This window comes from Raphanus sativus, chromosome 1, assembly GCF_000801105.2.
Source record: "Raphanus sativus cultivar WK10039 chromosome 1, ASM80110v3, whole genome shotgun sequence".
NCBI lineage: Eukaryota > Viridiplantae > Streptophyta > Magnoliopsida > Brassicales > Brassicaceae > Raphanus > Raphanus sativus.
The window spans coordinates 8,752,951-8,774,071 of NC_079511.1; the positions used below are offsets into that span (position 1 = coordinate 8,752,951).

Genomic DNA, 21,121 nt, shown 5'->3' on the forward strand with positions numbered 1-21,121 from the left:
TCACTAAAATTCGAGACTAACCGATTGAACTGATGGATGACCAATATGTAATCTAATTTGATTTAAATTGTAATAGTTTCATAATTTGTAATCTTATAATCCAAATTTTAAAGTTCATTATTTTGCAATTTATGAAATTATGATGTTTCTACAAAATTTTAAAGAAAAAATGATAGATATAAAATATTAAGATTAATTATTGTATTGTTTGGAAACATTGATAGTAATATAAAATATATTGTTTGGAAACATTGATAGTAATATAAAGGGGAATATTAATGATTTAATGTAAGTTTAACTATAAAGTATAAAGTTGTATTTAATTTAAAAACTTACAAAATAAATGTTAGGTCCAACAGAATGTTTCTGTTTTAACGAGATAGATGCTAGGAGTGAAAACTATGTCTTATGATAACTTATCCCGTTTTAATTATATATGCTAGGAGTGAAAACTATGTCTTATGATAACTTATTCGCACAAGTTTATAACTTCTTCGATGCCGTCAAAAAAAAAAAAAAAAAACTTCTTCGATAACGTCAACGTCGATGTGTTTCCCCGTTTTTGTTTGATCAGATGTCAAATTTCCTTCTAATTCTAAGAGTATGACTCGCTTCAGATAATTTTAAATCATATATCTATGATAATCGTCGAATGAACATTTTATACTATTTGACGTTATATTACCCTTGGTTGATTTAAAATGTAACTACGACTATTTCTGAATAATAATGTTGTGTTGGCGATGCTGTGCTAACATCAAACATGCAACTATAGATTATACAAGTCAAAGTCCGTTACGTTTTTGGTCATCATAGGGGCTATTTATCCTGGTTCGTTGCATGTTATTTATTCTGGTCGTCCCAAGTTTTCTAATAAATAACAATGCAAACTATAAACTTATAAACAACCGCAAAACATTCATCATTCATGCACATATTGTTCTAAAGATGTAAACTCAAATTAATTTTATAATTTTCATGTGTTTATAGTTCTTATAATAATTCTTATTATTTTCCTATATTCTCTGATTTCCTAAGACAGTTAATTTCAACTATAGGCATAAATTAATATTTTGGTATATACACTAACCCCTTTTTTGATAATATGCATACAATATTGATACATATATTTTTCATTCTTATTTTTCATTTTTCATTCTAAACTATGTACATACGTTGATACATATAGGCATGTCGAGTTAGATTATTTGAATCGTTACTGCCTTGCTTCCCACTTTCTTATATTGCATAAATAGACACATATATTTAAATTTTATGAATTAATATTTATATTTCCGTATCACCAAATCTAATGATCAACCGGCGACAATCCATTCATGAATGCGGTTAGTTGACTCTTTATTTTTATAATTTTGCTGATAGTGTGCCTCCTATTTTTGCGTTATCACATTAATCATAAATATCCATATACATATTTCTATTCTGTAATTATAGGATTTTGTTTTAAGAAGTAAGAAATAAAATATTTAACTTCATTATATAATTCAACACCCGTACCAGAACATACAACTTTCGCTGTCTTGTAATAATTAAACCTATCCAAAATAATAGTTTTGAATTTTTTTTTTTGCTAAAAAATTAGTTTTGAATGTTAGTCTTATTTAAAACATGATTCAGATTCTTGAAGGATATGTCATGCATGATCCACGCTGTCTAAGTTATATGTGCTGAGAAAGTAATGGTTATGCACGACGGCATAAACTGTTTACATTTTAGTTCATCGTAAAGCTAGAGAGAAGGCAACAACAATCGTACGAAATTGTTTTAAGCTTTTTTTCCGATGCAAAATTGTGAATTAGTTACTGTTTTGAGATCAATATTCGCTAGTGTATCTCCACTTGAGTTTACAATATCTAAATATTAGCTAACTCACTTGATTTTACTTTTTCGTCATAAGTAGTAGTTTCTGTTTGATCAACTGTTGTTCAGAACATGTAGATCAACTGAAAATATAGGGTCAAGGACTCAAGGCCAAATACCCTTTTGATTCCCTTTGTCCAAAGATATGAAATACTCGGAAACGTCACTAGCTGAGAGAGTTATTGTGTAAAGTGGTACTCATATTCATAATTTCTTCTTCTTCTTTTTGAAAATGTATTGTATAGATGCAATTATTTATATCATATTCTTGACATGATGACATAAAATTAAAAGTTTTACTATTTAAACCAAATAGTTATACTAAATAGAAGCTTGTTACATAATACATGCTATGTTGGTGGATTAATCAAAAGAATTACAGATGATCTTTTGAATTTAACATACCTAATACTCAGCAGAGATGCTTTGTTTTGTACCATACATCATTCTGATACTCGTATGTTAAAGGAGTGGATTACACATGCTGCATGCTATCAGAAAATTGTTCAAATCGAAAATGTTTTTGACTACGAATAAATCATTCGATGTTGGTTACATCAGAATACAGAAGCCGCCGATAAGCTTAAACAAAATGTTTGATAAAGCAAATTAAAAACTGTTAAAACATGGAAAAGACTCGGAGGAGTCAAAGTTGTCTCTAAGACTTACGTGATCTTCCTCTTCTTCCACCGGTCTTCGCCGGCGAAGCATTTCCATTACCGGTGCGACCACCGCGACCTCTTCCTCCACGGCCACGTCCTCTGCCACGAGTGCTCTGTTTCTTGCCATTGGCTTTTTCTTCTCCATCTTCACTGTAATCGCTGTCACTTTGAGCTTCCTTCTCCTTGTCTCTGTTTTCAACTGTCTTGTTCAGACTCAGAAGAAGCTTTCGACGCTAATTTCCTCTTTTTAGAAGCACCTCTTTTGGCAGGTTGTTGCTTTGTTGCTGCCACAGTTTCTTCTGTTGGTTCTACACTCTCTGTTCAAAACAAAAGAAACACATCAAGAACATGACTAAACAATGTCGGAGAATAATAGATTTTAAAGTGAATTATACATACCTTCTAATGATCCTTTCCCGTCGTAGATCTCGAGCTGCAGGACACATAAAAACACGTAGAGAAAATATCTTTAAAATAACTATCTGTTCAAAATAATACTTTGGCCCTTTCTTAACTTACCTGCTCAAGACGATCAGTGATATCTGTTCTGTCAACTATGACCATAGAATGGCATGAACCGCATGCCACACTGCAGAAAACATAACACAACAGATTTAGAAAAAAAAGAAGTTCAAATTCATTAAAAAAAAAAAAAGAAGTTCAAATCAACTCTGCGGTAATCACTCAAGAACTCACCCCATCACATGAACGACATCATATTACTAACTATATACTTTTGATTTTCAGACATAAACTAGAGAGACAAGTAAGTTAAAAAACATACCCTCTCCTGTTGATGGAAGGGGTGATGAGCTTGAACTTGGGAGCTTCGGTGAGAAGCTTGTCATAAGTAGACTGATCAAACAACACCATGTTGTTCACCTTCTTCTTTTGCTTTCCCTTGCTCCACTTCTGTTTTTTTTTCCACAACATTCAACAACAAAAAAATGACAAATCCAATACAAATCAACAACAATGATACCAATATCAATAGCAATGATCACAGTTCACAGAAACCTTCTTCTTCTGCTTCCCGCCTCCGGATTTCGCTGGCTTAGATGACGACGGCGGAACCTTGTCATTCTTTGGCAGATCCTTTGAAAAGTCGATCGTCTCCGACGGCTTTACCGAGAGCGAGAGAGAGATAGAGAACCCAGAGAAACAAAGTCAGGGCCTTTCGATTTCGATTCACAAAGATGAATTCGACTCAGTTTGTGCTATGATTGTGAGCGAGAGGGAAAGAAAAAACAGAAGAAAGAAAGGAGAAAAAGGCGCTTGTCCTTAAGAACGTGTAAGAAAAGTTCTTATTTAACATACGTCCTTAGCTTTTAAGCTATTTTTAATTTAATTTTGGGCCCATTATTATTAAGGACTTTGTTAAGAAGTTCTATTTAAAAATTAATTAATTATTAAACTTTATTAACATATATATTTTAATAAGTAACACGTTGAATATGTTCTATACTTTAATTTTCTAATAGTTTTATCGGTGATCTAATTTAAAAATGTTTTAAAATATAAGTTTTAACCTATCTTTTATTTTAAAATAATAAAATAATCAATATAATAAAAATATACATAAATAAAATAAACTATAAACAGTTTATTATAATATGATTAAATTAATTCACATAAACTGAAAATACCAAAACTAAATTACCAAAACTAAGAACTATCTAATACTCAAAATAAATAATTTCCCATTATGTAATCTAAAGAAACCATACAAATATTTTTGTAAAATACCAAAATATTTTGGGGAGGGGGGGGGGGGAGGGGTGTATTGAATTGTGGATTTTAAATTGTTTCGGTGATGTTTTAAAATTCACTGTTATTCAACTAATGATTTCTATATTTTTTTCAAATCATCTGCAATCTACTGTTATTCAATTAAATATTTCTAAAAGCTATATTAAATCTACTGTCGTTCAATATTAAAAAAAAACAGGTATGACAGAGATTTTAGAAGACTTGAGATTCATTTTCAGTTAAAAATAGTTCTCACGAAGTAACACCTCCGTAGATGTTATTTTGAGACATCAAAACTGTTGTATGAAATAGTGAAGCACGAGAGGCTGGAGTTATGTTTATCATACTTCACTGTTTTGATTTACGCATACTATAATAGTATTCGCTCTAGAGATGTTAATCAAATTTCGTGATTAAATCTATGATGTTCACAACAATTTTTTATTAGTAAACATTTTTTTCCATTTTTAGGTCAGTTAATAGAGTATGCATAAATTAATTTTTTGTTATTATATCAACCCTTTTATTTTATAACAATGCGTTATGCGTACAACATTGATACTATATAACTAATTAACAGTGCATTGAACTATCGGTTTATCATTTAGAATCAGTTTTACTGTGTTTCTCTTTTTTTTTTTTTTTTTTTTTTTAATCAGGTCTCCGGTTCGGAATTTGGCCGACCGACTATCCACCCGAAGGCGGTCCTGAGGCCCGAGATACCATTTTCAAGCTCGGTGGCCAAGTGCACTCGAACCCAGGGCGGGGACACGTTGCTTCGAGGAACGGGTACTCCTTCACCACTGGGCCAAGAGGACTTGGTTACTGTGTTTCTCATTTGATTTTCGTTGCGAAGTAAGATCAATGCCATGTCTCAGTATTTTGCCGGGTCTAAAATCCGGATCACTTCCCGTTAATAAAAATAAAACACTGATACATATATATTTTTCATAATTCATATACACTGTGTACATACATATCGGCATGTCGAATTATATTACTTGCATCACTATTGGCCTTATTTTTCACTTTTTTAACATCCTTATTTTCCACTTTCTTATTGCATATATAGACATCTACTTTTTAGTTTTTGAATTAATCTTAATATTTCCGTATTAGCAAATCTAATATCAACCGGTGACATTCCATTCATGAATGCGGTTAGCTGACTCTTTAGTTTATTATGTTGATAAAAGTGCGCCTCCTACTTTTGCGTTATCACATTATTAATATATATCATAATTTTCATATTACATATTTCTAATCTGCAATGATTGGATTTTGTTTTAAGATGTGAGAAATAAAAGATTTAACTTCATTATAAAACTCAATCTCCGTACCAGATCATACAATTTTCGCTGTCATGTAAGTTGTAATATAAAAAATAATAGGTTTAACTAAAACATGATTCAGAGTCTTGAAAGATAACATGCATGCATGATCCACGGTGTCTAAGTTATGTGCCGAGAAAGTAATAGTTAGCACGATATACCATAAGCTGTTTACCTTTTAGCACATCGTAAAAGCAGAGAAAGCAAAAACAATCATAATATTGTTTCAAGCAGATCTTTTTCGATGCAAAGTGTTGAATGAATACTGTTTTGAGATCAATATTCGCTAGTGTATTGTAACTCCACTTGAGTTTACAATATCTAAAAATTAGTTAACTCTGAAAGTATCTTTCACTTAATTTTACTTTTTACAACATAAGTAGTTTGATAAAAAATGTTATTTTGTTGTTAAAAAAACATGCAGATCAACTGAAAATATATGATCAGACAATATGATGAGTTATACACTGAGCTATATGAACTAGATTTAAGAAGGAAACAATAGCTTCAAATTGTTCAAAGCGTTATGGTGCACAAAGACTTACAATAGTACGTCGTTAGTTTGGATTTTTGGGGTCGAATTGTACGTTGTTAGTTGGGACTAAAATCTCGTACGGACCAAATGATCAAAAAGCATTCTCGTATGGTCACTGAACAAAACTTCATATTCGGTTTAGGTGGGTCAGCTAATTTAAGTCCGGTTTAATCTTACACGCTCTGACTTATCAGATCGTTGTTGACATAAGCAATTGGGCTTTCTCTTCAAACAGGTTTTGTCTCTTTGCGATCAGATCTCATCGAAGACGAGTGCGATGGCTTCAGGTTTCAGCGGAGATGAAACTGCTCCTTTCTTCGGATTCCTCGGCGCTGCCGCCGCTCTCGTTTTCTCCTGTAAAACCCCTCAAAATTCTCCAATTCCTTGTTTCGAATCCACGATTTTGGTTTTCGATCTCATCCGGTTCGATCCGATCCAATCCAATTGTTTTTTGCAGGCATGGGAGCAGCGTACGGGACGGCAAAGAGCGGGGTTGGCGTGGCGTCGATGGGTGTGATGAGACCAGAGCTTGTGATGAAATCGATTGTTCCGGTGGTCATGGCTGGTGTGTTAGGTATTTACGGTCTCATCATAGCTGTCATCATCAGTACCGGAATCAACCCGAAGGCCAAGTCTTACTATCTCTTCGATGGCTATGCTCATCTCTCTTCCGGTCTCGCTTGTGGTCTCGCCGGTCTCTCCGCCGGTATGGCTATCGGAATCGTCGGCGATGCCGGTGTCAGGTAATTGAAGAAGATATTCTTGCGATGTGTGTTACTTGTCATGAGATGTGTTTGGCTTTTGTAATAAGAGTGTGATTGTGTGTGTGTGTGGTTTGCAGAGCGAATGCGCAACAACCAAAGCTGTTTGTGGGAATGATTCTGATTCTCATCTTTGCTGAAGCACTTGCGCTTTACGGTCTTATTGTTGGTATCATCCTTTCTTCTCGTGCTGGTCAGTCTAGAGCCGAGTGAACCAACCCCAGAAAATCTCTTTTCTCATGTGCTAAATTCCCTGTAATGTTTTTTGATATATTTTCACTTCCAATATTCCTGGCATTGCGAGTTTCTCATGTAAAAACAAGCTAAATCACTTGATTTTGGTTCTAAATGTTATTTTTTTTTCTTTAATTAGCACAATTTATGGGACATCAATAAGTAATAATAGGATGCTGATTCGGTGATTTGACTCTTTCGACTGAAACAGTGGCTTTTTGTTTTGACTGAAACAGTGGCTTTTTGACAAACACATGGTATTATTTGAGAAACTCTTAAAGAAGTTCTAAAAGATTGATGACTTTTAAAAGTATATGAAAAATCAGTGCTCATGGTATTGTTGTGCTTGTATCTAATTCAGTTTTAAAGAATTTGAGCTTTTCAATCCTCTAGGTGTTATTTGAATTTAAACTCACATTTGTCTTAGGATGTGAATGATGTGTGTCTTTATTCATTCATCTTTTCATTGTGCTTAAAACAAACACAAATCCGTTGTAGTCTAGCTGGTCAGGATACTCGGCTCTCACCCGAGAGACCCGGGTTCGAGTTCCGGCAACGGAGTCCTTTTTTGCTATTAGTCTTGCTGGATATTTTAATAAAACCCATTTGACATTCAAGTTAACAAATTTCTCAATGGACATCATTATTCAGGATTATTGTTACTCTTCGCAAACATTGGTGCCTTAATAAGACAAAATGTAAGCATAAAATGAAGGTTGAACTGGTGAAGCAAAAGCCAGTTCAGTTATGAAAGGGTTGATATTTTTTATTTAAGCTGAAACAACGGCTTGTTGTTGTTTGGATGATTCATCACTTTCTTGCAAGCTCTCATAGTATTTGACAAGAACATTCCATCCACTCTGACACATAAACCCATCTGGTGGACTCTCTCCTGTCCTTGCATACGTCCTCATCTGTTAACCAAAACCCGATAAAAATTCAAGTTGTAAACTGATTCCCTTTCCAAAGAATCTTTACGACTCAAAACCCTCCCTTGTTATTTATAATTTACCTTTGTTCCAGAAATGAAAAGAAACTCTTTTGCCCGGGAAGGATCGAAAAACGCCATCTTCTTCTCAACTGTATCATAAGCTGCAACCTGAAGGATACAAAAGCAGCAGCATATTATATAATAAATCAAGAAACTTCAGTTGCTGCATGCAGCGAGAGAGAGAGAAATGACTATTGGTTTTTACCCTAAATGGAAGGATATTTAGTTTCTCAAGTCCAGGAGCCATGCTCAAAACTTTCTTCCCATGATCAGGATCATACAGATCTCTCTTCTCAGTAGGATGTCCCATTCCCGCGGGATCACGTCCTACAATGTAGAAATTAGCACCTGCATTAATCCTAGCCTTGGCGTGCCACTGAACTTCCGTTGGACCAGCATAGTGCATCGGTGATGGAAATATCGACACAATAGTAGTCTCCGGGTCAAGCACTCCATCTTCAAGAACCTAATCCCATCCAAAAAAAAACAAATTAAATTTAAAAAAACGAGTAATCTAATTACAAGGCTAAGAGTTTTTTGACCTTGCTATGTTGTTCCATTCTAACATCAAGAGGAACATCATCAGCTTTAGTGAAACCTCCTAAAGGATGAAGCAATAGAATAGGGTTCTTGTAACCCATCTCCAAAAGCCTTTTGCGTGTATCGTTCATCAGCAACGCATGCCCATTGTGCACAGGGTTCCTTAACTGGAACGCAAACACAGCATCCGCTTTACGGTTATCGAACTCTCTCCTCAGCTGTTTAGGTGATAGCCTGTAGTGATCAAGCCCATCGTTGTACTTAATCGGCTGGAAAACTTCTAAATCTCCACCGATCAACCAGTTTCCAGAGGGAGCGATGTGTTCTTCGACGTAAGGCAGTCCCGGAGAAGTTGTTCCCCATGTTCTAGCTATCCTTTCTTCCTTGTTGTGTTTGTATATCTCCACACTGCAATTCACAAGCCAAAAAAAAAATGTAATGTAATATAAGTGTTTTTTTTTGTAATATAAGTTTTTTATATATATGTAATATAAGTTTTATCTAAGCTGTAATATAAGTTTTATATATAAAATAATATAAGTTTTATCTCCACATTTTTGTATACTATGGTTACTTGTATGTAACACTTTCGATATATGTAAATATATATATGTGCACCTGCGTAGAGAACCTATGATATCTCCTTGAGGGCTAACAAGAGCAACGTTCTTAGACACGCCGACGTGTTCCTTGGTGTGATCATCGATAGCGAGAACGATAGGGAGAGACATGTTGACAAGAGACCCGTCTTTCAACCTCAGAGAGTTGAAATGCAAACTCTGGAGATACTCGTCTTCTCTCATGAACCCTTTCAAAGGACTAGCCCAGCCTTCGCTGATCACGTGCACCCACTCCAGGTCGATCTTCGTCATCTTCACTTTCGGCATTGACTCCGCCTTCTTCAGCTTCGTCTCGGATTCCGGTACCACTAGTTCGACTAGTTCCCCGCCGTCTGGGTCGATCAAGGAGCTCTTGACAGTCGTTGGAGAAGGAAAGGTGAGGTTTTGCATTGTTGGGTTGCGTTTGGAGACCAATCTGACGAGAGGGTTGTGATTAAAAGAAGATGTGGAGACTAGTTTCGACGGGGTTTGATCGGAGGCGAGAGAGGATGGTTTTGAGTTTCTAGGTTGGGAAAGGTAGGAGGATCTGATCAGAAGAGACATGGATCTGTTGGTGAAAGAAGAAGAAGAAGAAGCGAGAGAAGTGGAGTGGAGAGAGTGAACAGTGAAGCTGAGACTTGGTTGAACATGTTTGGAGGAAGAGGAAGAAGACCGAACAGTGAAAGAGGAGATCCACACGTTTTGCCACTTTTGTCTCTTTTTAACATTTTTTAGCAGGAATTTTGTTTTTGGTTTGTGGATGGAATTTGCTGCCTACAGTTTGAAATGTCCATATGGGCCCTTAGGGGACCATGGGCTGCAATTTTTGCTACCTAGAGAGATTAATTAGACTAATGTTATCTTCTTTTTTTTGAATAAAGACTAATGTTATCTTTCTTCGTCAATTTTGCTTACATAAGCTTGGAGTTTCGGTTATTTTAACCAAACGATAATCGATTAGTTTGGTTTATGAAAACTCAACCAAAATTAACTGAAGTATTCATTCAATTTAGTTTTTGGTAAAATTATGTTATTTGGTTCAAATGTGGTTAGAACTTCTATGATTTGCTTTAAAAAAAATATATAAAATGAAAAAAAAACAAATCAATCAATTAACAAACCAACCGAATTCATAATCAAATTTGAACCAAACAAAAATTCTGGTTCGACAGTTCCGGTCAAAATCACAGGCCTACTTATACATAAACATACATAAGATCTCTGACCTGATCACTGTCTCAGGAATTTATAGAGTGAAGCAAATAGTATGTTGAAAATGTGTGATTCTAATAATTAAGTGCGCTTTTATAAAACTCTACTTAAAAGATTTTAGTGAGGAAGACGTAGTAACCAAACTAGACAAGAGACCAACCACAAGAGCACTGTTATAAGTGCTTGGCTCATTTTGCATAGAGTTGTTCCTTGCGTCTATAAACGTCTCGTTCAAAAACGGTCCACCAACAAGTGCACCATAAGCCACGTTCGGGTTTGGTTCCTCTGAGCTAAGCCACTTAAATCCGTCTTTGCATCCAGTGTTTGCATCAGCTGGTATCGAAGCTCCTCTATGATGCACAAACTCTGGATACTTATCACCGTACCCCACCAAATAGCTCATTTTCTCTGGATTTTTACCTAGCATGTAATCAGCCTGAAAAGGTGTAAATGGTGTTATGTATATAGTATATCTAAAGTGGTCATGAGTTTAACACAAAGGAACATTAAAGAACCTGGGATCTGGCGAATTTTCTGAGATCTGAAGGTTTGAATGATGTGTCACCACAAGATAGTTTCTCAGTACCGGATGTGAGCATGTAATCACTGTAGAGTGTGGCTAAAAATGCTGAGGACACAGGTTGTTGAAGTGCATTCCATTCAGCAACCCATATAAGACCACCTATAACCAAAAAAATAAATTATATGAAATTGTAGCATAAGTGAATGTATGGTTTAATATCAGATGTAAGAGATTGTATCTACCCTCGGTTCTACTAGAGGTAGCTGTTGGGGAGCTTGGTATAAGCCCACACATGACCGCTTCTGCTGTTTCTTTATAACCTTGAAGTCCTTTGCTTCCTGATAAGCCTTGTTTGAAGAATGTCAATCTTGATAACAGTATCTGCAATGATTATATAATTCAGTAAATGGTATTATTAAGCAATACAAGAACATGATCCGTGTTGTACCTGTGTTCCTGGGAGCTTGTTGTCCCAACTAAACCATGACGGACTTCCAAAATTAGCAAACTCTTCTCCATTTTTAGACACAAAGTCGAGGTACGTTTTGTCCTCTGTGGCATGGTACAACCACGAAGCTGCCCAAAGAAGCTCATCCCCGTATCCAGTCGAGTTGTAGTAACTCTGAACCTCAGGTATGTTGACACTGTAAGATCCCCTGTGGTTATCCGCGAAACCGAACAACTCCTTGGCGTGTTTCAGAAGCGTGCTTGAGTATTTAGGATCACTCTGTTTGAAGACTAGAGATGCAGCAGCCATTGCAGCTGCTGTTTCAGCAGCAACCTCAGTCCCTGGTGTCTCTGTATCAATCTTGGTGAGAGTTCTCTTCTCCGACATTGTTTCTGGCCTATCCCAACATTTATGATCCGTCTCCGGATCTCCAACCTTTAGACATTGTATAATCAGTACTTTTATAAACTTGCAAACACAGCCGGATCTAAAATTTAGGGGACCATAAACATTTAATAATAACTTTAATAAATAAAAAAATTAATAATATAGGAGTTTATACTTAAAATTTTGGAAACTAAGACCAATGTTTCAGATCCAATCATAGCTTGAAGAACTTGATTCATCTTGAATCATTGTACCTGGATGTAGAGGACGTTTGCAGAAGGATGAGCATGGATGAGGAAGTCAGTGATCCATTTAAGAGAGTCTTTAGCAGGATCTAACTGGTGCACAGAGTCCATGTGATGACCGTACTCAAGAATGGACCAGGAGAGAAGTGTGGCAGTGAAAGCCATGGGGAAACCAAACTTCATGTGATCTCCAGCATCGTATAAACCTTTTGAAAGGTCAAGACCCGCTTCACTCCCGTCTTTAAGACCAGAGTCTCCTCTCCAAGTTACTTTGTTGTTCTCCAGCTTGCCAGCTGCACCAAAAACAAAGCCAAGATTCATTCGTTACCAGGACTAGTGAGATGTGTGTGTGTTTGCAAGTAATGTCGATGATTTACATTTCTGGATATCGAAGAACTGCATAGCGATCTTGAGAGCGTCAGCGTAGTTTTTATCAACCGAGCCAGGAACGGTGATGTCTCCTCCATCATCGGGATGTTTATTAGCTTTGTTATGTCTGATCGTGAAAACGATAGCAAGCACTACAGCGATCAACACGATGATCCCGATGAACCAGCTGCAGCAACAACATCTCGAACTCGTTTTCTCTCCCATTTTTTTTAGATCGGAAGAAACATAGAAAATGTAAACTATCCGAATGTCAAATGATCTTTAGGGGGTTTAGGAAAATAGATATCGAAAAGTCGTGTATCACGGAAAAATATTCGAATATGGAAATAACAGATTTTGTCTAAAATGAGGGGCGGGGGAGAGAGAAATAGAGACACCGACACTGATCAAACCTGTAACCACGCGGGACGATGAACCGTTTTTTTTTTTCATTTCTTTTATTAATTTCTGAAACATTTGTCGTGATTGCGAAACTACCTTGCCTTGATTGGAAGCAATGTGGCACGTAACTATGTCCCAATTGACGGTTGCGATGATCATTGAATCTTTTATCATTTTTTTGGTGAATGCTTTCACTTACCTGTTACCTTTTTCATTAAGAGTCAACTTCAAAATTCAAACCACCACGTTGTCTGAGTAAGGAGTTAGTTAGTGGGCCAACTCATTTTGCAAACGCTATAGAGTATGTCATAAACATATTAAACCATAACTATGCGTCTACTTGGGCCAACTGCCAACTCATTTTGCAAACGCTCTGAAGTTTCTGCGTTTATATCTTTTGCAGCTTTTTTTTTTTTTTACTTATTCTTTGGTTCACTCCCTAGGGTGAACCTCTAGGTTCACCAACCAATAGGATTGTGTCATTTAAGATTCAATCCTCCTATACATTAAAAGAGAAGTCACTTTAGTGATTTTTGCTTAGGTGGCATTCATAGAGAGCTTCTAGGATTAATTCTCTTAATCTTATTGGTTGAATTTTTGATAATTTCTTTTTCATTTATTTTTTATAATCGACCAAACATTACCAAATTTGAATCCATATAATTAATACGGACTTATTAATATAGTATATTTGATCGACACAAACATTACCAAATTTGAATCCATATAATTAATATGGTCTTAACAATGACATACTTTATGGACAAGGCATTCATATTATAAATTTGGAAAGCTTCTCAAATATAGAAATTATAGAAAGATTAATAATATTTTATTTCTTACTTTTAATATTTATAAACTATAAAATATAATGAACGAAATTTTATATAAGATAATTATAATAGTTTTATACTCTACTTGATGAATTGTATTCGAATATAATTACATAATAATTATTTTAAATATTAAAAAATCCAAAAATGTTTATTAACATTATTTTTAGATTATTTATCGTTGTTTAAAGAATAAATTTATCAGAATTTTAAAATAATTTACAGAATGTTATAAATTATTTATAAAAAATAAATTTACTATATATTGATTGAGAAGTCACATAAGTGATTTTTATTACGTGTCGATCATAAATGAACTCTTAATTATTATAATTTTATTGGCCGATGATTTTTAATTTTATTTATTATAATCCTTCTATATATTAAAAAAGTACATTTGCCACCTGGCACTCTCACAGCCTTTCTCATAAGAATTCTATCGATTCTATTGGTTGATTTTTTAGAATTTCTTTTTGATTTATTTTTTCCATCGACACTACTAAAAAGGGAAGCCCTCTAAATATCAACCTTATTTTGTAATTTCGATATATCATTTAATTCATCGATCCCACTATAATAGAAAAGTACCATTGAATACTAATTGCAAGGAAAAAAATAATTTAATGACCAATTAACATCACTTTTCAAATGACTTACATAATATTATTTATAACTATTTATGGTAACTAATTGTAGAAAGTATGATATAAAGCCATTTTATTAATTCAAATAAATATTTTAGATTCCAAATGATTTACATAATATTATTAATAACCATTTATGGTAACTAATTGTCGAAAATATGGTATATAAAGTCATTTTATCAATTCAAATAAATATTTTGGTTTATTATTTTATGTAGTCTATAGATATATAAGAATATAAAGTCATTTTATCAAATCAAATAATTTATTTTAATTCATTGATCCCCTATAAAAGGAAAGTAACATTGAATACTAATTGAAAAGGAAAAAATAATTTAATTCCCCTATTAACATTACTCGCGCAAAAATATTAGTTAATACATGTAATAATTAGTTTCCTTATTACAAATGGGAAGAATTATGTTGATCTTATTGATTGATTTTTTAGAATTTATTTTTCGATTTATTTTAATCATCGACATTACTAAAAACGAAATCACTTTAATACTTAACTTTTGTGTTTTCTCGATTCAAAGAACATCTTTTTGCGATCATTTCTCTGTTTAACTCATTAAATACTCACTAAATATTTTAGATCTCAGAGAAACAAAATTAATTGACAAGATATTTTCTCTACTAAAATCATGCATTTAAAACTTAATATTTATGGCGAGACTTGTCAACCAAAATTCTTGTACAATCTATTCACGAGATATTCTCCTTTAGCTTTATCAACAAGATATTCCAAAAATAATATTACGTTATAAATATAAGATTTATTGAGAATTTATTAAAAAAATCTACTTCTTAGCTTATCATGCAAGCTAAATCAATGAGAAACGTCCACCAATTTACTATAAATAAGACATCCACAGTAGAAGAAACGAAATCATTGAACTTTGTATTCTGAGCTTTTAATGTTAATAATGTTCTGAATTTTTTTTCTTCTTATTTTAGAACATTAAGCTTTTATATTTCATGAGAGCTGGTATTTCTTTTGGTTTATATGCAGATACCCTATTATGACGATTTATTCACTGAAGCTATATATCGATTTGATTGTACACCTCTTTGATATATCATTTCGATAACATCTTTGTTCCTCAATCTGGTAAAAAAAGTTTACTCAATTTGATAACATCTCTCAGTTATATCATTTCAATAGCATCTTTTTGTGTTGCGAATACTTTTTTTTTTATTAGTAGAATTATATTATTGTTTAGAATTATAAGCTTATATATACACATATTGTTTTTTGGTTTGCTGATTGTGATTTTATTTATATTTTTTCAGAGATGATTTGACGGAAGTGTTCATATTTCAGATCTCTAAGAGTTCACCATTCCGGTCCTGCAAAAGATGTGCGCTTAGAATGGTATTTTCTCTATTGTACATCAAAATTGGATAATCACATATATTTTTAAAATATTAGTAGGATGGTATTTTCTCTACTGAAATAATATCTTATTTCCTAATCTCATGCTTTAATATTTAAATTGTAAGGGTAATATTTTTTAATTAAATCATTAGTGTAAACTATTCCCGATATATTCTCTTTTTTATTTTTAAAATATAATTTTAATAACAACTAGAGCTTGACCCGTGCGTCCGCACGGATTGTTATTTTCATTTTTATATAAATGAATATTATTTAAATGTTTATTAGTTTATATTTTAAATATTTATCGTATTTTAAATATTTTATAAATACAACAAAGAAAATAATGAGCCGTGCCCGCTACTAAACTTTTGACAAAATATTGACCTATTGATATGTTTGAATAATATTTCTTTTAACATGTAATTATTTTTCAAATGTAATAAAAAAATCAAATATTTTGATCAGATATTACGGTGAGATTTAGATATATTAGAAAAAATATTTGGTTATAAACATTAAACATTGTTATACAAAGATATTTAAATTTTCTTGTTGAAAATAATTTATAGTAACTGAAATGATTAAACGTATATGTTAGAAATTTTTGAAATATATATAATCTTAAGTGAGATTAAATTATATTAAAAATAATATTCACTTACAAATATTTCATATTGTTCTATAAGTTGTTTAAAGATATTTAAATCTTAGCATATATAAATTTTATTGTTCAAAATAATTAATGGTAAGTTAAACATATATTTTAGGAATATTCATAATATTGTTTAATATTTAATTTAAACTTGATTTTTGTTCAAAATAATTAATGGTAACATTATCCAAGTTTTATATAGTTAAAATCGATATTAAATTTGAATATCCCTAAAAATTAGTTAATTGGTCTAAGGAAATATATTAAATACGAAAATTAAGTTAAGTTTGATTTAGGAAATAGTTTAATAAATAGGAAAAAAAAATGATTCCTTAAAGATAGATTCATTTAATTACTTCAGTGGCATGTCATTGTAAACAAGTTGGAAAACTTAGGGATATTTTATATTTGTACTTCTGTTTTAATAATATAGATATATTCCATAAATAATCCTAACTTATAGGTAGATAAATTTTAAAGTTAATTTGAGAACATTCTGGTACATAGCTTATTGTGAAAGTTAAATATTTTAGTAAAATCTAGCATTTTACTTACCTTTTGTGTTTTCTCGATTCAAAGAACATCTTTTTGAGACTCTTTCTGTGTTTAATTCATTAAATACCTACTAAATATTTTAGATGTCAGAGAAACGAAATTAATTGACAAAATATTTTCTCTCCAAAAATCATGCATTTAAAACTTAATATTTATGGTGAGACTTGTCAACCAAAATTCTGGTGCAATCTATTCACGAGATGTTCTCCTTTAGCTTTATCAACAAGATATTCCCAAAAATAAAACTACCTTATAAGTATAAGATTTATTGAGAATTTATTAAAGAATATTTTAAATAAATCTAACTTGCGCAAGAAGACTAATATTTAATTCAAATCAGCTTATGATATTGTAGATTTAATAACTTTCTTTATTCAATTTAAAAATTTATTATGAAAAATTAATATTTTCTGCTTTTCCTTCTAAACATGTATTATACTTTATAATTGCTTATTATTTATAGTTACAATAGCATACTAATGAGATGAACCTTTTCTTTTGCAAGTCCTGGTGTTGCAGTCATTAGGTGATATTTTCTCTGGTTCTTTGATTTTTCTGGAACTCATTTGTCTAAAAGAAAAAGCCAAGAAGATCATGACAGTAGTCTTGAAGATCAACACTATGTCATTTAACAATTATATTATTACTTATTTATTATTTAGTTCTCACAATTTGCCTTGAATGAAAAATATGTCCATATTTATCACATTAATGATGATTGCAACATCACGTAACATATATTCATCATATTTAATTCAAAAGAATCTATATAGGAATAAAAAATGTAATAAATAATATATAGCAATAAAATGATTTATGTTAACACATTAAATTCAAAAAAATCTATATAGCAATAAAAATGTAATAAATTGTACGAATATAATATTTGATACTAACTTATCGTGCAACCATATCAACACTGTTGTATATCACACACTATATATATATATATATATATATATATATATATCTTACATTTTCTTATGGTCTACATTTAAAGTTGCTTATTATTTTCAAAACTTAATCTAATGACATTTTTTAGAAAAAATATAAATTCTTCTGTTATCCGGAAGGACGATGATGAAGAAAATATTGAAACTATTAAAGAAGCATGTTATTGGGCATCAGCAAAAAAGATCTACGCAAGTTGTTTTGTGTCCTATTGCTAACACATAGTATCACAAATCCAGAAAACGTTTGCAATTGCTACTTGGGAAAAACTCACAAGATATATTATGCAACCAAAGAAAAGGTACGGATAAACCAAGTTAGCTCATGTTTTTATCAAAATAAAATGTTAGTAGATCAAATTAACTTTTACATGTTCTTTCAGGCTTGTGTTTATCAGAAGATCAAATTAAGAGTTTATCTTTGGAGGAGATTGAATCAATCATGCGTTTGAACGGAAGCTCATTGACGTTGTTTAAGTTTTGAAATGTGTTATCAATAGTATACTCTTCTATTGGTTAAGCTGTTGCTTTTGTTAGATTTTCTATTAATTAAATTTTTTGTTTTACTTTTGTGGAATTCGCGATATTGTAATGATATAAATCAATAATAAAGATATTTTTCTCACTATTAATAGGTGAGAGAGAGAGAGAGAGAGAGAGAGAGAGAGAGGGAGGGAGAGGGAGGGGAGGGAGGAGGGAGGAGGGAGAGAGGGGGGAGAGAGGAGGGATGGAGGAGGGAGGAGGGGGAGGGAGGAGATGAGAGGGGAGAGAGAGGGAGAGGAGAGAGAGGGAGAGAAAGGGAGAGAGGGAGAGAGAGGAGGGAGAGAGAGAGAGAGAGAGAGAGAGAGAGAGAGAGAGAGAGAGAGAGAGAGAGAGAGAGAGAGAGAGAGAGGAGAGAGGAGAGAGAGAGAGAGAGAGAGAGAGAGAGAGAGAGAGAGAGAGAGAGAGAGAGAGAGAGAGAGAGAGAGAGAGAGAGAGAGAGAGAGATTAGTGTTTACGGTATATCCAAAAAAATATTGTATAAAATATTGTATAATATCGAATTATTTTATATTGTACAATTGCTAACAAAATTTGACAATATTTGCAGGTTTCTATGGGATTTTTTTAATTCATAATTGTTCTTCTTATTTTATATTACTTATGAATTATATTTAAAACTTTATCACATTTTCTTTTCAGGTTTCTATGGGATTGTGATACCTATGAGATTTTTATCACATTTTTTTAATACATCACTATTCCTGTATATTTTTCTTACATTTGTTTTTTTTATTAGTTAACTTTTATTAAAAACATACTAATGATGTTGATATCTTTTTTACTTTAGTTAACATTCATTTGTTTTATTCTTATATACTTTTTGTGACTTTTTAAGTTTTTGTTTCAGTTTTATATTGAATTTAGTTCACATAATTTATGTTTTAAAACATAATTTTTCTTTTAAAAAATTAAGCGACAAAGAGCCTAATTAAACCGATCCAAAAAAAACAAACCGAACCGAATATAAACTAAACTGGACATAAAGCACACCGAACTAGACTAAATATGGTTTACTTCAGTTGAAAAAAAATATTAAAATCGAACTAAACAAACCAACCGAACCGAAAAAGTAACGAATTCCACCCCTACTGCATCTTGGAGATTTGCGCAAATCATGTCTCAGCATTGAAACTCTCACTTGTTCCACCTTCTCTTACATTTGAACTCAATCGATATTATACAATATTTTTATACCCGCACAGGGTGCGGGTCGGTCACCTAGTATCTTTTAAAAAAAGAAACAAAATATTATCGAATTATATTATACTTTTAAAATAAAAATTAAATAAATATTATACTAATCACAAAAAAAACTTTTTAATCTAAAAAAATATTTTCAAAAAATATTTTTAACGCTCCCAACAAACATTAAATCTTGGACTTTTGGATAAATCTTAAAATTTAAGATTTATCCAAGAATTTCGGATTTACCCAAGGGTTTAGGGTTTACCCAAGAGTTTAGGGTTTAGGATTAGGATTTAGGGTATAGTTTTTTTTGTTGATTGTGTTATAAATATTTTTTTTTTAAATCAAAGTTTTATAATTTATCCAAAGATTTACTAAAGGATTTAGGGTTTAACATTTAGAGATTAGTGTTTTTTTGTGGTATTAATTTATTTTTTTGCATTTTTAGTATTATTTTATTTATTTTTACTTTATTTTTTATTTTTAAAACGTAATATAATTTGAAATATTTTGTTTCCTTTTTTAAATGATGTCAAATTTGAAATAACTAAATCCTATTGGTTGGTGAACGTAGAGGTTCACCCTAGGGGTGAACCCAAGAATAACTTTTTTTTTTTTTTGTCATCATCTTTTGCAGCTTTAATCTTAAGAAATTTCATAAAGTTCGAAATATCCGGTGAAGAATCTTGGATATGTTTTAGGATTCAGCTTGGATCGTGTCAAACTTTTGGGTTTGGTAGGATTTGTTTTATAGGTTTGGGCCTGAATTTATCTTTTAGCTATTACATGCTAGCTAATTTACGAAAACTGACGGATTCTGTCAAGGTTAGGCGAAAGTCACACTCCGTTTGTTTGCGTGTGTGGCCATGCATTTTCTTTGATGGGATGTAAACACGTTGAATCTTAGTTCATAGAGCTATAAAGCTATTCTAGCATATTAATTGTCTTACTTTTCTTGTTTTGCTACAAAACAGTAGATGGGGATGTGCTAACTGAGATTTAAAACTTTCTTCAAATGACGATGGCTTCTGTAGACAAAAGAAATAAACTATGACATATATATAATCCTTGTGTCGACGCGGGATTGACATTGCACTCCATCATGAATGTTATATATAGGCCTGAGCATAAAATCCGGAACCCGAAATCTGAACCGAACCCGAACCGAAAAACCCGACCCGTTATCCGACCCGAAATGTAAAAATACCCGAACGGGTCTTGTAGGATGGTATAAGAATATCCGAACCCGAAGTGTTATTAACCGAACCCGAACAGGTAACCCGAAAAACCCGAAACTAATAGTTGATATAAATATTTTGAAATATATATATATAAGTATTTTAGTTATTAAATTTAATATTCGTGGTAATATGATATATAATAATAAATATTAAAAATATTTTAAGTACACAATTAGTTATAAATAAGTAATTTATAATCTGTTCATTGGAATAACAAGTCCACTCTCTATAATATAATGTATATTGTTTACAAATAATGTTTGTTTTT

At 32.3% G+C, this 21,121-nt stretch overlaps 4 protein-coding genes, 1 long non-coding RNA gene and 1 other non-coding gene across 6 annotated transcripts; 3 read left to right on the forward strand and 3 right to left on the reverse strand.

Moving 5' to 3' along the window:
• Positions 1-2,383: 2,383 nt before the first annotated feature.
• LOC108814360 (uncharacterized) lies at positions 2,384-3,821 on the reverse strand. Its single transcript, XM_018586919.2, has 5 exons — positions 3,561-3,821; positions 3,328-3,455; positions 3,063-3,132; positions 2,943-2,976; positions 2,384-2,860 (listed from the first exon to the last, which is right to left on the reverse strand). Exons 2-5 carry the CDS (start codon positions 3,414-3,416, stop codon positions 2,739-2,741), a joined length of 315 nt encoding a protein of 104 aa, XP_018442421.2. The 5' UTR covers positions 3,417-3,455; positions 3,561-3,821; the 3' UTR covers positions 2,384-2,738.
• A 2,526-nt stretch (positions 3,822-6,347) lies between these two features.
• LOC108838190 (V-type proton ATPase subunit c2) lies at positions 6,348-7,288 on the forward strand. Its single transcript, XM_018611181.2, has 3 exons — positions 6,348-6,514; positions 6,616-6,901; positions 7,000-7,288. The coding sequence occupies exons 1-3, from the start codon at positions 6,436-6,438 to the stop codon at positions 7,130-7,132; spliced, it is 498 nt and encodes a 165-aa protein (XP_018466683.1). The 5' UTR covers positions 6,348-6,435; the 3' UTR covers positions 7,133-7,288.
• Positions 7,289-7,641: 353 nt separating this feature from the next.
• TRNAE-CUC (transfer RNA glutamic acid (anticodon CUC)) lies at positions 7,642-7,714 on the forward strand. The gene has a single exon. It is a non-coding gene; the product is annotated as a tRNA-Glu (tRNA).
• Positions 7,715-7,765: 51 nt separating this feature from the next.
• On the reverse strand, positions 7,766-10,007 carry LOC108814520 (ATP sulfurylase 2). The gene is made up of 5 exons (XM_018587114.2): positions 9,303-10,007; positions 8,687-9,092; positions 8,350-8,610; positions 8,166-8,252; positions 7,766-8,067 (listed from the first exon to the last, which is right to left on the reverse strand). The coding sequence occupies exons 1-5, from the start codon at positions 9,845-9,847 to the stop codon at positions 7,924-7,926; spliced, it is 1,443 nt and encodes a 480-aa protein (XP_018442616.2). The 5' UTR covers positions 9,848-10,007; the 3' UTR covers positions 7,766-7,923.
• Positions 10,008-10,395: 388 nt separating this feature from the next.
• Positions 10,396-12,919, reverse strand: LOC108826859 (endoglucanase 2). Its single transcript, XM_018600238.2, has 6 exons — positions 12,476-12,919; positions 12,108-12,391; positions 11,467-11,901; positions 11,261-11,399; positions 11,011-11,177; positions 10,396-10,931 (listed from the first exon to the last, which is right to left on the reverse strand). The coding sequence occupies exons 1-6, from the start codon at positions 12,690-12,692 to the stop codon at positions 10,599-10,601; spliced, it is 1,575 nt and encodes a 524-aa protein (XP_018455740.2). The 5' UTR covers positions 12,693-12,919; the 3' UTR covers positions 10,396-10,598.
• Positions 12,920-14,093: 1,174 nt separating this feature from the next.
• LOC130495787 (uncharacterized) lies at positions 14,094-18,548 on the forward strand. The gene is made up of 4 exons (XR_008934839.1): positions 14,094-15,457; positions 15,640-15,721; positions 18,125-18,186; positions 18,268-18,548. It is a non-coding gene; the product is annotated as an uncharacterized LOC130495787 (long non-coding RNA).
• The last annotated feature ends 2,573 nt before the right edge of the window (positions 18,549-21,121 follow it).

Excerpts from the sequence above, each read along its gene's own strand:
- LOC108814520 (XM_018587114.2), bottom strand. The coding sequence starts at position 9,847 with ATGTCTCTTCTGATCAGATCCTCCTACCTTTCCCAACCTAGAAACTCA. Across the intron at positions 8,253-8,349 it reads TAAATATCCTTCCATTTAGG|GTTGCAGCTTATGATACAGT; the intron begins GTAAAAACCAAT and ends TGTATCCTTCAG. Across the intron at positions 8,068-8,165 it reads TTTTCATTTCTGGAACAAAG|ATGAGGACGTATGCAAGGAC; the intron begins GTAAATTATAAA and ends TTTGGTTAACAG.
- LOC108826859 (XM_018600238.2), bottom strand. The coding sequence starts at position 12,692 with ATGGGAGAGAAAACGAGTTCGAGATGTTGTTGCTGCAGCTGGTTCATC. Across the intron at positions 12,392-12,475 it reads GTTCTTCGATATCCAGAAAT|CTGGCAAGCTGGAGAACAAC; the intron begins GTAAATCATCGA and ends TTTTTGGTGCAG. Across the intron at positions 11,400-11,466 it reads ACAAGCTCCCAGGAACACAG|ATACTGTTATCAAGATTGAC; the intron begins GTACAACACGGA and ends TAATCATTGCAG.
- LOC108838190 (XM_018611181.2), top strand. The coding sequence starts at position 6,436 with ATGGCTTCAGGTTTCAGCGGAGATGAAACTGCTCCTTTCTTCGGATTC. Across the intron at positions 6,515-6,615 it reads CGCCGCTCTCGTTTTCTCCT|GCATGGGAGCAGCGTACGGG; the intron begins GTAAAACCCCTC and ends TGTTTTTTGCAG. Across the intron at positions 6,902-6,999 it reads GTCGGCGATGCCGGTGTCAG|AGCGAATGCGCAACAACCAA; the intron begins GTAATTGAAGAA and ends TGTGGTTTGCAG.
- LOC108814360 (XM_018586919.2), bottom strand. The coding sequence starts at position 3,416 with ATGGTGTTGTTTGATCAGTCTACTTATGACAAGCTTCTCACCGAAGCT. Across the intron at positions 2,977-3,062 it reads TCACTGATCGTCTTGAGCAG|CTCGAGATCTACGACGGGAA; the intron begins GTAAGTTAAGAA and ends TGTGTCCTGCAG. Across the intron at positions 2,861-2,942 it reads CGGGAAAGGATCATTAGAAG|AGAGTGTAGAACCAACAGAA; the intron begins GTATGTATAATT and ends TGTTTTGAACAG.